General features: G+C 37.8%; 1 protein-coding gene across 4 annotated transcripts in view; it reads left to right on the top strand.

Annotated features, from left to right (window-relative positions):
- The window catches only part of FBXW7 (F-box and WD repeat domain containing 7), a 206,311-nt gene extending 195,221 nt beyond the window's left edge, over positions 1 to 11,090 (top strand). For all 4 annotated transcript variants that reach the window (XM_082653928.1, XM_082653929.1, XM_082653927.1 and 1 more), the window contains 6 exons: positions 1,165 to 1,301; positions 2,247 to 2,360; positions 3,620 to 3,801; positions 5,815 to 6,040; positions 8,182 to 8,392; positions 9,175 to 11,090. In XM_082653928.1, the coding sequence (XP_082510054.1) occupies positions 1,165 to 1,301; positions 2,247 to 2,360; positions 3,620 to 3,801; positions 5,815 to 6,040; positions 8,182 to 8,392; positions 9,175 to 9,443 (1,139 nt within the window). In that variant the 3' untranslated portion in view covers positions 9,444 to 11,090. The remainder of the gene's footprint in view (positions 1 to 1,164; positions 1,302 to 2,246; positions 2,361 to 3,619; positions 3,802 to 5,814; positions 6,041 to 8,181; positions 8,393 to 9,174) is intronic.
- Positions 11,091 to 11,903: the final 813 nt, after the last annotated feature.

Here is an 11,903-nt window from a genome sequence, read left to right as displayed (position 1 = left end):
AGGCATCTAGAAAAATATTACTTTTGAAAAAAATATTATTTGCCTTCAACAAGCAAAATTTTTAAGAAAGAATCATAGAGTGTAAGACAGATGCGCTATAGGTTCTCTTTAGTAAAGCTGAGAGGTAAAGAAAGATCCAGGATACTTGGTTTCTAATCCTGCCTCTGCCCTGCCTGTGGCTTGGACTACTCAGTGAAACCTTCTCTTCTCAGATATATATAAAGTGGGATTAATTATCCCTGCCTTACCTTCTCATAGAATCATTATTTTAATGACTTTTTTAAATTGTGATAATTTATACGTAAAATAGAATTTATCACTTTCACCATTTTTAAGTGTATAGTTCAGCGGCATCAAGTATGCTGACTTTGCTGTGGAACCATCACCACCATCCATCTCCAGAACTTTATCATCTTCCCCAGCTGCAACTCCATACCCATTTAACAGTAACTCCCTATTCCTCTTCCCTGCAGCACTGGCAACCACCATTTTGTTTTCTGTCTCTATAAATTTGACGACTCTAGGGACCTCATATAAGTGGAATCATACGGTATTTGTCTTTTTGTGACTGTCTTATTTCACTTAGCATAATGTCTTCAAGGTTCATCCAAATGTATCAGAATTCCCTCCTTTTTTAAGACTAAACATTCCATTGTATGTATATACCACACTTTTTTCTCCATTTATCCGTCAGTGGACACTTGGGTTGCTTCCACCTCTTGGCTGTTATAAATAATGCTGCTACGAACATGGATGTACAAATACCTGTTCAAGTCCCTGCTTTCAGTTCTTTTGGGTGTATGTTCAGAAGTGGAATTGCTGGATCATATGGTAATTTTATGGTTAATTTATTTTGAGTAACCACCATACTGTTTTCCATAGCAGCAACATTATTTTATAGTCCCACAAGCATTGCACAAGGGTTCCAATTTCTCCACATCCTCACCAACATTTCATAGAATTATTCTGAGAGAAATGAAATAGTCAGTAGACAACATGCCATACAGATTGCAAATTTACATTAGTGTCTCATAATAACAGTGTTAGAAATTAGTGTTCTGCATTTCAGTGGTTTTCAGCATAGGAGAAAATGAGATGCATTATAAAATGTGTAATTTGTATTATTGGTGAAGGCAATTATACTCTAAATTTTCTAAACCTTAGGTATTGATGAACCATTGCACATCAAGAGAAGAAAAGTAATAAAACCAGGTTTCATACACAGTCCATGGAAGAGTGCATACATCAGGCAGCACAGAATTGATACTAACTGGAGGCGAGGAGAACTCAAATCCCCTAAGGTAACTGAACTCTTGCATGATGTAACAGAAACCATTAATCAGTGTTAGTACGTAGTGTACTCTTTCGTATCTGACAAGTAGTATAACTTGACAACCTATGTCCTGTAGAAAGAAAACAATATATTTTAAAATAACTGAAAATGTAACTGACAGTATTCCTCTGTGCTAATATCTCTAGTCTGACAACTAACTGTACTTGAATAAAAGACGAATTGACTTACGTGTTGTTCTGTCTATTGCATGTAAATGAAAATTTCTGAATATCCTGTTGAATTTTGTGTCATATACGTACTACCTAAGAATTTGCTCCCTCTCTGACCAAACATGATTTTTTGAGGAGTACCCATGTTTGGGGGGTTTTTTGATGGCTTTTGTGTGTTTTAATTTTATAAATTTAAGCATAATTCTGATTTTCTGCCTTATAACATTTCAATTATATAAAGAATGGCAAAAACACTTGAAATCCTTAGCTATATTTTTTTCAACTGGAAAAAAAGCAATTTGGGGAGACATTTTGTATTAAAACGTATACATTATGACAGGCTTTTTTGTTTAAGTTGAAAAAGTTGATGATTATTGTCTTTCTACTTAGTAGGTACTTTTGTGTGTCAAAATTGCACAACTTAAGTGCATATTCTTTTGGTTTGAGCGGATAAAATAGATGATTATAAAATACGTTTGTGTTTGAACCATATTTATGAGGTCTTGACTGAGTAAAATTTTAATAGTTGATGTCTCAAGTATAAATAATAGAATAAGGAAACAATAAAATGTTTAATACTTAATTCATCTGCCAGGAAGGATGCTTCATATTTTATACAAATTTTTACTCTGGAAATAGACTATGGATTACTGTTGCTATTTATGGCCTCATTTTTCTTTTCACTAGTATTTTAAAAAACATAATGTAGTAACATACTTCTGATCTGTACATCTATGTTGTAGGTGCTGAAAGGACATGATGATCACGTGATCACATGCTTACAGTTTTGTGGTAACCGAATAGTTAGCGGTTCTGATGACAACACTTTAAAAGTTTGGTCAGCAGTCACAGGCAAAGTAAGTGTACTTCTCTCTACACTTCGTAAAGTCACCATTTGGTACATACCTTTACAAGGATCAACCAGTGAAAGGAAAACAAGGATTCATTTTTGAGTCTAGCTTATTTTGATAGCAAATATCAGAGCTTCTAATTCAGCTTTTTTCTTGGCATGAAAATGATGTTTCTCATGATAGGGATGTCATTAGTTTCTTCTTCATTTAAATAGTTTGTCTATCTTTGTGACTTAGCTATTTTAAGATTTTACAGATGTGCTTTTTTTTCTTTCTTTTTTGGGGGTTAGTTTTTCCCACTTTTATTAACCATAAAAGTTATATCTCCTTCCTTTTTAATCTTTTTCAAAACTATGACTGAGGGATATATTTTTTTCCTTGTAAACTTTGTTGATAACCTACCTGGAGTTTAAAAGTTAAATAAATCATGTTAATTTTGATTTATCTCAAACCCTGTAAGATAGAAGTTAAGCAGGCTAGTTAGTTATGTAAATAGGAGTTTGAAGGAAACAAAGCAGTCCAAGCAGTCAGTTTCACTTCATACAATACTATACTTTAATGGTTCTCTACTGAATACTTATTTTTATCTGTCCAATGGAAAATATTTTCTTGAATTAGGTAATTGAACACCTAAAAAAGAATAGAAGGAAGTGTGTGGGGAGGGGGAAATCTGTCTTTTAAAATGTCTTATAACATGTTGATTCTTGGGCAAGAATCTTCTAAATATTCCAAGTCAGATGTAAAAGTTTTTTTAAAACTGCTTCGTATTTCCGTAGTGTAATATTAGTTTTGGATTTATTTCAGGGTTTTAGTGTCTGTCTTTACTTGTCTAGGAGTACCTTGCCGTAGAAGTACCCTAACTACTGCCTTGGGGCAGATTCAGATGAAATGTGGAATGTAGCCACACCCAACTCTGTTGGCATTCTTTCACTGAATCCATTCCTGTGGAAGAAACCAAGTTGCAATTTTAGTATTATTTTATCAAAGAGGCCAGGCCAGAGTTGTCATACTTTAGTGAGAAAGGTTTACTGTCTGCATACTTGTTCCCCGACTGTGTGTGTGTGTGTAATATGCAGTGCTGCTGAATAAACAAAGAAATACACAGTGATGGGATCATGTTATATTGATGTGAAAAATTATTTTCTAATATGCCAAACATTCCAACTGAGTAAATAACTTTACTTCAGATTTTAATGAACTGCTAACATCTTATTTACATTGTTTTTCTTTCTACCCAAAAGTAATCATCTTAAGTGTTTTTGCAGTGTCTGAGGACATTAGTGGGACACACAGGTGGAGTATGGTCATCACAGATGAGAGACAATATCATTATTAGTGGATCTACAGATCGGACTCTCAAAGTGTGGAATGCGGAGACGGGAGAATGTATACACACCTTATATGGGCATACTTCCACTGTACGTTGTATGCATCTCCATGAAAAAAGGTAGGGGAAACCCTGTAGGGGTTGCGAATTCTTTCTCTGTTACTTGTGAACTTGGGGCCTTTTGTATAGAGTTCAGTTGTACAGTACTTACTATGTCTAACAGAGAGATAGTGATAATATGCTCCTAAACTAGACTCATCATTCAACTTCAGATATTTCTCTGCTAGGAAAGCAGTAGTGTATTGCCTTAAGATTGGGCAGTAGGGTATTGCCTTTAAATTTCCGTCCTCATTTAATGTGTTGTTGGCTTCCACCTTGAAACTCTGTTCTCTGCTCTTGACTAACACCTTACTTGATTGTTCTAAATCTTTGATGACTCATCATCTTCAAAAAAAAATGGGGAGGGGCATATATTTCCAGTAGTGGGACAAATTCAGTAATTCAGGCTTCAAGTCTCTGAGTCTTTTTAATTACCCACCACCCTTCCCCCACTCCATCATATCCCCTGTGTCTGGGCAAAAGCTGAGGCCTGTGGGTTTTAACTTATTCTCTAATTACCTATCACCTGAACTACTGACAGAGCTTTCAAACTTGGTCACCTTTTACACAGCTGCAGAGAACCTCCTCTAATTACGGTAGTACCACTGCCCTTTGGGAGCCTACTGTTACCTACCGAATTAAGGAAGAAACCCTCAATCCAGTTTTCAAAATAGTTTAAGCCAAACCAGACTGCTTGACTTTTTCTTCTCAGCATCTTTGCTGTTGCTTTTATCTCCTCCTACAGAGCCCTCCTATTAAAGTCCTTTCTATCTTCCATTGGCGTGTCTTCACAGTACCCCTGTTAAACAGATGTGATTTCTACCTCCTTTGTCAGAAAAGGTCTCTCTGAAGGGTCCTTACAGTGAATCCACTCCAGTTTTTACCGTTCATTCATTCTGTCCATAGCATCTTCTTTATCAAGAACCATTACATTTAGCAGATTTCACTTTAGATTTGTAATATGTGCAGAAAAGTACCTTCTCACTTGTAATTTGAATCTACTTTGAACAGTGTGCTGTACTATTAAAATTGGGGGGGATTGGTATCAAGAGACCTTGCATTTCAGTTTCCATTATATTCTGACTTAAATCTCTCAATGCTTCCATTATCTACTGTCCCAAAGGTGGAAACTCTGGCCTTTCTTAATCTCTTAGGAATGACATTAAAGACATCTGAGTTTTCAGCTCTCCTTTGTAATCCAAAGGTGATTGCCATATTTGTATCACTCTGGTCTTCGGAAGAGAATAATGTTGGGTCAGAGTTTCAAGGGATTTCCATTGCCCCTACATGCGTATGTTCTAAAAATCTGTATGTCTTAATGCCCCGGTAGCCTACAGAATATTTTTAAATATAAGCATAAGCAGCCTTTGTTTGAGGACATGTTTAAAACTGGTTAATTTAACCAGAGTATATGGTGTAAAGCACATATGTTTAGCTGTTTAAATTCCAGATTCTGATTTGTTTTGTTGAAAAACCTTTATTGAATTTTTTCCCTAGTCACGAAGGGACTTTGTGCTCATAATTAAAATAGGGGGAAATGACAAAGAATAAAGAAGAAAATTTAAGTTTTTCAAAATACTACCATCCATTAGCATTTTACACATATTGCCCACACTAACATTTTATTTCTAAAATCAAGATCTTATTGTATGTGTTTAGAGCTGGCTGCTTCCGCTGCTGCTTCTTTATCTTCTTTGACTTGGTCTTCCTCTCCTTCCTCTTTGTCATTTCTAATTACAGTACAGTAGTCTTAAAACTGTTCCACAGGACCCCAAGGTGCTCCTGGGTCCCTCATAGGTGGAGGAATCAAACAGGCAGAATTCTAGGCTTTCCAACTTCCCATCCCAATCAGAGTAACTCAACTTTTGCATGTTTATATATCAAGGTTTTCATAGTATGTATTTATTTTGAAAACAGGTATTTCTGCTTAAGAAAAGGTAAAAAAGTTTTAATAACCACAGACTTTTTATGTATCATGTTTTCTCACAATATCAAAATTCTAATACATTCTTTTTTCTGTTTTCCCCCCTACAGAGTTGTTAGTGGTTCTCGAGATGCCACCCTTAGGGTTTGGGATATTGAGACAGGCCAGTGTTTACATGTTTTGATGGGTCATGTAGCAGCGGTCCGCTGTGTTCAATATGATGGCAGAAGGGTTGTGAGTGGAGCGTATGACTTTATGGTGAAGGTGTGGGACCCAGAGACAGAGACCTGTCTGCACACGTTGCAGGGGCACACCAACAGGGTCTACTCGTTACAGGTAAGAGACCTATCTCTCCTGCTCTTGAGATGCTATATTTTTGAGTCATAAGGTTGTCTTACTCATAATCACTGTCAGATTGCTGATCCAATACAGTCCAAAAAAAGATGAATCAAATTATTCTGCCGTTTACATATACTTTATTTATTTTTTAAATAAACTTTATTTATTTATTGGCTGCACTGGGTCTTCATTGCTGTGCGCGTGCTTCCTCTAGTTGCAGCGAGCGGGGGCTACTCTTTCGTTGCGGAGCATGGGCTCTAGGCGCAGGCTTCAGTAGTTGTGGCTCGTGGGCTCTAGAGTGCAGGCTCAGTAGTTGTGGCACATGGGCTTAGTTGCTCCGTGGCATGTGGGATCTTCCCAGACCCGGGCTCGAACCCGTGTCCCCTGCACTGGCAGGTGGATTCATAACCACTGTGCCACCAGGGAAGTCCCTACATGTACTTTAAAATTGGCATGAAGAAAGCATAAATTTTGAAATTATTTAAATGATTTCTTTCAGTTTTTCTGTGATTGATTTCCCTCTAAAATACAAATATTTGTCTTGGAACCTGAGACTTCGGGGCCTTAAATTTTGCTATGTTAATTAATGGGTAGATAGTCTCCTAGGAGAATAACCTGGATTTTAATAAACTCCTTAGAGGATTAATTTGGCCCAAAGCTGCCCCTTTGCCTTGATAGCTGGAAGTTGATGGACCACGTAATTGTGATTCCGTCCCCATTCAAAGTGGAAGTGAACTTCGCACAAAGCTGCTCTGCCGTCACAGGGCTGCTGGTTTGTAGTCATGAAGAAGTAAATTTGACTTAAACTGATTTTTGGTTTGTTTTCATTTGAACCTGATATCCTAGAATAGATTGCCATATTTTGACATAAATAACTAGATTAATAGCAAGTTTAGAAAATAGATCTTGTTTCGTTTCGTGAAAGACAGCATTTTCAATTCAAAACTACAGTTGACCCTTGAACAACTTAGGAGTCAGGGGCACCAACCACCCCCTCCCCACCCCCAACTCCAGTCGAAAATCCTTGAATAACTTTACAGTTGGCCCTCAGTATTTGCAGTTCCACATCCAAGAATCCAACCAACCTGGGATTGTGTAGTAGGTATTTAGCAAAAGAAATTCGAGTATAGGTGTGGACCCTCCCGGTTCAAACCCATGTTGTTCAAGGGTCAGCTGTATTTCTTATTACTTACATAGCTTGTTTACCAGTTACTGCCCGTTAGTAATCAGCAAATTAGTATGTAGTCCCAGGGCTCACAGTTCTGTCGTTGGGGTATTTGTATCTTAACTGATGGAATACTCTCCATGTCATGAAATATTGACATATAATAAAGATGTCTGTTAACTTAGGAAAGGTTATGAATTTGGAGGAGAGGGAATTGGCTGCAATTGTTTGTATGTTTTGTGATATGTTCGAACCTTAATGAATATAATAATCTTATTTAAATAAGCCATTAGATTGAAGAAAGAGGTGGTAACATTATTATAGATCTGGGAATTGGTAGATATTTGTTGACTTTGGGTATAGCTGGGAAGCTGGAGAAGAGATGCTGTATATAGTTTGCTTTTGTTCTCAAAATGCCACCACTTCTAATTCCAGATATAATTGTCTGTTGGCACATTTCCTAAATAGCATTAGGTTCTTGTAAATGAAATTTTTATTTTACATACAATTTTTAATGGAACTTACTTTGAAGTATCATGAAAGCTATCTCCAGCCCTTTTCTTGCCATAGGTGTTGATAAGCACACCCTTTATTCATAAACCACGTCAGCAGTTTTAGCTTCCTATTGGGAAGTAAAACTCAAATGGCAATCCATATTGAATCATTCATGATAGGTAGCTAGTTAAGTGTGGCCAGATGATCTGAAAATAATATGTTCATTTTAGGTGGTTTTTTGAAAATTGTTTCTGCATCTAGTTTGAAGCCACTGGCCATAAAAAATTAGCATTTCTGGTAGAAGCTTCTGAGAACATGCCCTGTAGAGTTGCTTGATTGCATGCACTTTGTCTTGTACCCCATTTTGTTCCTGGCATTTTGTTCTCATGCTTTACTCGCGTCCCCTTTTAGGATTAAGGTCAATAAGTAATATCAAGAATGTGTACACTTCTGGTCTAATAAACTGTGTCTGTTGTAGTTTGATGGTATCCATGTGGTGAGTGGATCTCTTGATACATCAATCCGAGTTTGGGATGTGGAGACAGGGAATTGCATTCACACGTTAACAGGACACCAGTCATTAACAAGCGGCATGGAACTCAAAGACAACATTCTTGTCTCTGGGAATGCAGATTCTACAGTTAAAATCTGGGATATCAAAACAGGACAGTGTTTACAAACATTGCAAGGTAAATATTGGCTACCCACCTTTAGTTGCGTTCCTTAAAAATGAGATTGTTGGTCAGAAGAGAAATGTGGAGCTTTTGTGTCACAGAAAGAAGTAACCTCATACAAAATGAAAACTTATTTTGGATAAGTTTATGAGCCTTTCCACTCTGACTTGAGTAGGAGTGGAAGTAGGATGGGAAGGATTCACAGTGCCCACTGAACTAGAGGAAGAAACATGTGAAAGCCGCTAATACTAAATGAGGCACAGCAGTGTTAACTTCTTATATCTTGATTAACTTCTTTTTATTAGTCATAGCCCTTAGAAAGTGTTTTTTTCATTGAGGCCATCTGGTGGGCTATACTGCAGCTTTTTTACTCATTGATTTTGTCTCTTCCGCAGAGTTTTGGAATAGTGTCCATTCAGCCTTTGCCTTTGACTGGTTAGTTCAGAGTGGTAGGGTAATAGATTGTCCATGAGCAGAATACGTGATGCTGGTACTATCTACATCACCACCGAGAGAAGTGCTCATTCATGCAACCAGGACACAAAATGTATGCCTGGTAGCTAACCACGCTTCCTGGAACACAGAACCCTCAGAGATTAACGTTTCAGTTACAGATAGCTACCAGATTTTCTTACATCCCTGCCGATCCTAAAATACTCAGAACACAGTTTCTAAATGTGCAGCGGTTTAAATATTTCATTTATTGTGTGTTCCAATATAGATTCCACAAATTACAGTATAGCTGACCCTTAGTCATGATTTCTAACCAGTAACGAAATGCCTTTGGTTTTGCCTAGGTCCCAACAAGCATCAGAGTGCTGTGACCTGTTTACAGTTCAACAAGAACTTTGTAATTACCAGCTCAGATGATGGAACTGTAAAACTATGGGACTTGAAAACGGGTGAATTTATTCGCAACCTAGTCACATTGGAGAGTGGGGGGAGCGGGGGAGTCGTGTGGCGGATCAGAGCCTCAAACACAAAGCTGGTGTGTGCAGTAGGGAGTCGCAACGGGACGGAGGAAACCAAGCTGCTGGTGCTGGACTTTGATGTGGACATGAAGTGAGGAGCAGGAAAGGTGGCATCGTCCCAACGTGTAGACGACATACTCCCTGCCCTTCCCCCTGCAAAAGAAAAAAAGAGAAAAAAAGAAAAAAGAAAAGAAAAAGAAAAAAAATCCCTTGTTCTCAGTGGTGCAGGATGTTGGCTTGGGGCAACAGAGCGAAAAGACCTACAGACTCAGAAGGAAAAGAGGAAGCGATGACAAACCGCAACTGACAAGAGAGGCGCCTGCCGGCTCGTCCCGGAAAAAGCTTCACTTTGGACTGAGGGCAGCTTTGCAAAACGAGACTTTCGAAATCAAACCAGGTGCAATTATTTCTTTATTTTCTTCTCCAGTGGTCGCTGGGCAGTGTTACTGCAGAGATGTCGTTACAGATTCTGCTAGCCTGTTCTTTCACCACTGAGACCTAGAAAGAAGCTGCAGTAACATCCACACAGTACCGGTGGACTTTCTCACCAGAGAGCATCTGCAACAAAAAGTCATTTTTCTGGAGCGGAAAAGCTAAAAAGGAAAAAAATTACTGTGAATTGTTTTTGTACAGTTATCATGAAAAGCTTTTTTTTTTTTTTTTTTTTTTGCCAACCATTGCCAATGTCAATCAATCACAGTATTAGCCTCTGTTAATCTATTCCTGTCGCTTCCACATACACTCTGCAATGCCTGTGTTGCTCAAAGGTGGCAAGTTGTCCTGGGTTCTGTGAGTCCCGAGATGGATTTAATTCTTGATGCTGGTGCTAGAAGTAGGTCTTCAAATATGGGATTGTGTCCCACCCCTGTACTGTACTCCCAGTGGCCAAACTTATTTATGCTGCTAAATGAAAGAAAGAAAAAAAAAAGCAAATTATTTTTTTTTATTTTTTTTCTGCTGTGACGTTTTAGTCCCAGACTGAATTCCAAATTTGCTCTAGTTTGGTTACGGAAAAAAAAAGACTTTTTGCCACTGAAACTTGAACCATCTGTGCCTCTAAGAGGCTGAGAATGGGCGAGTTTCAGAAAATAAAGAGTGAAGTTTGCCTGCAAGTAAAGAATTGAGAGTGTGTGCAAAGCTTATTTTCTTTTATCTGGGCAAAAATTAAAACACATTCCTTGGAACAGAGCTGTTGCCGCCTGTTCTGTGGAGAAACTTTTCTTTTTGAGGGCTGTGGTGAATGGATGAACATACATAATAAAACTGACAAAATATTTTAAGAATATATAAAACACAAAATTAAAATAAAGTTGCTGGTCAGTCTTAGTGTTTTACAGTATTTGGGAAAACAACTGTTACAGTTTTATTGCTCTGAGTAACTGACAAAGCAGAAACTATCCAGTTTTTGTAGTAAAGGCGTCACATGCAAACAAGCAAAATGAATGAAAAAGTCAAATGGTTTGCCTCATTCTCCAAGAGCCACAACTCAAGCTGAACTGTGAAAGTGGTTTAACACTGTATCCTAGGTGATCTTTTTTTCCTCCTCCTGTTTATTTTTTTTGTTTGTTTTATTTATAGTCTGATTTAAAACAATCAGATTCAAGTTGGTTAATTTTAGTTATGTAACAACCTGACATGATGGAGGAAAACAACCTTTAAAGGGATTGTGTCTATGGTTTGATTCACTTAGAAATTTTATTTTCTTATAACTTAAGTGCAATAAAATGTGTTTTTTCATGTTAGTATGCCTGTTTCTTCCACTGAGGTAATAACACTTCATTATCAGTATTTAGGGTTTGTCTCTGATATTTTAATCTTCGCATCCCCTGTAGTGCGGCATGGAAATTGATGCTTCCAGGCCTGTTGTCCACAGCCAAAGTAAGAACAGTGGGCTGCAAGATGCCAATTACATTTATTTAGACTGTGCAGGAGGATGTGGTGCTGTGCTCATCTCTATTACATTGGGGTATATATGTATGAAATCTGGTCCCTCAAAGAGCCACCAGACTTTTATGGTAGTTACAACTAGAATTCCTGTAGGAAGTTCATTTTTAAAACGTGACCACATGTCGACTACTTACCAGGAACTTTCTACGCGTTCGTTCTGAAGCTTCCACCATCCTGAGATGGAGACACCGTTCTCTCCACTTTAAAGATGAGGGCAGGACTGCGGCTCACACGGGTTAGGTGTTTGTCAGGAGTCAGGTACCTGGCCAAGCACCAGGATTCACACTCATGCCCTTTAAGGAGAAAGAAACCTAGAATTTTGACAGACTAAAGCAAGATTTGTGGCGGGGAGGATCATTTTTGTGGTAATTTCAGGCTCTTTTGTCTCTGTTTTATTGAATAAATCTAGCATTTTATAAAGTAAGGGAAAAAAATGAAGTTCAGTTACTCAAATTAGGTAACCTCTCAAGAAGCAGGTTTCTGCCATGTGTGTATCTCCAGGAATCTCAACTATCCAGGCCCAAGGTGAACATTGGAAAGTTAACAAATATTGATGCTACTTAGAGAATAAATTTCTCACAGTCACAAAGCATGTGTTCTTTACTCCT

This window comes from Grampus griseus (genome assembly GCF_964374135.1).
Source record: "Grampus griseus genome assembly, chromosome: 4".
In the NCBI taxonomy this organism is placed as follows: domain Eukaryota; kingdom Metazoa; phylum Chordata; class Mammalia; order Artiodactyla; family Delphinidae; genus Grampus; species Grampus griseus.
Note: the sequence above shows the minus strand (reverse complement) of the source record. Positions and strands in the feature narration are given on the sequence as shown.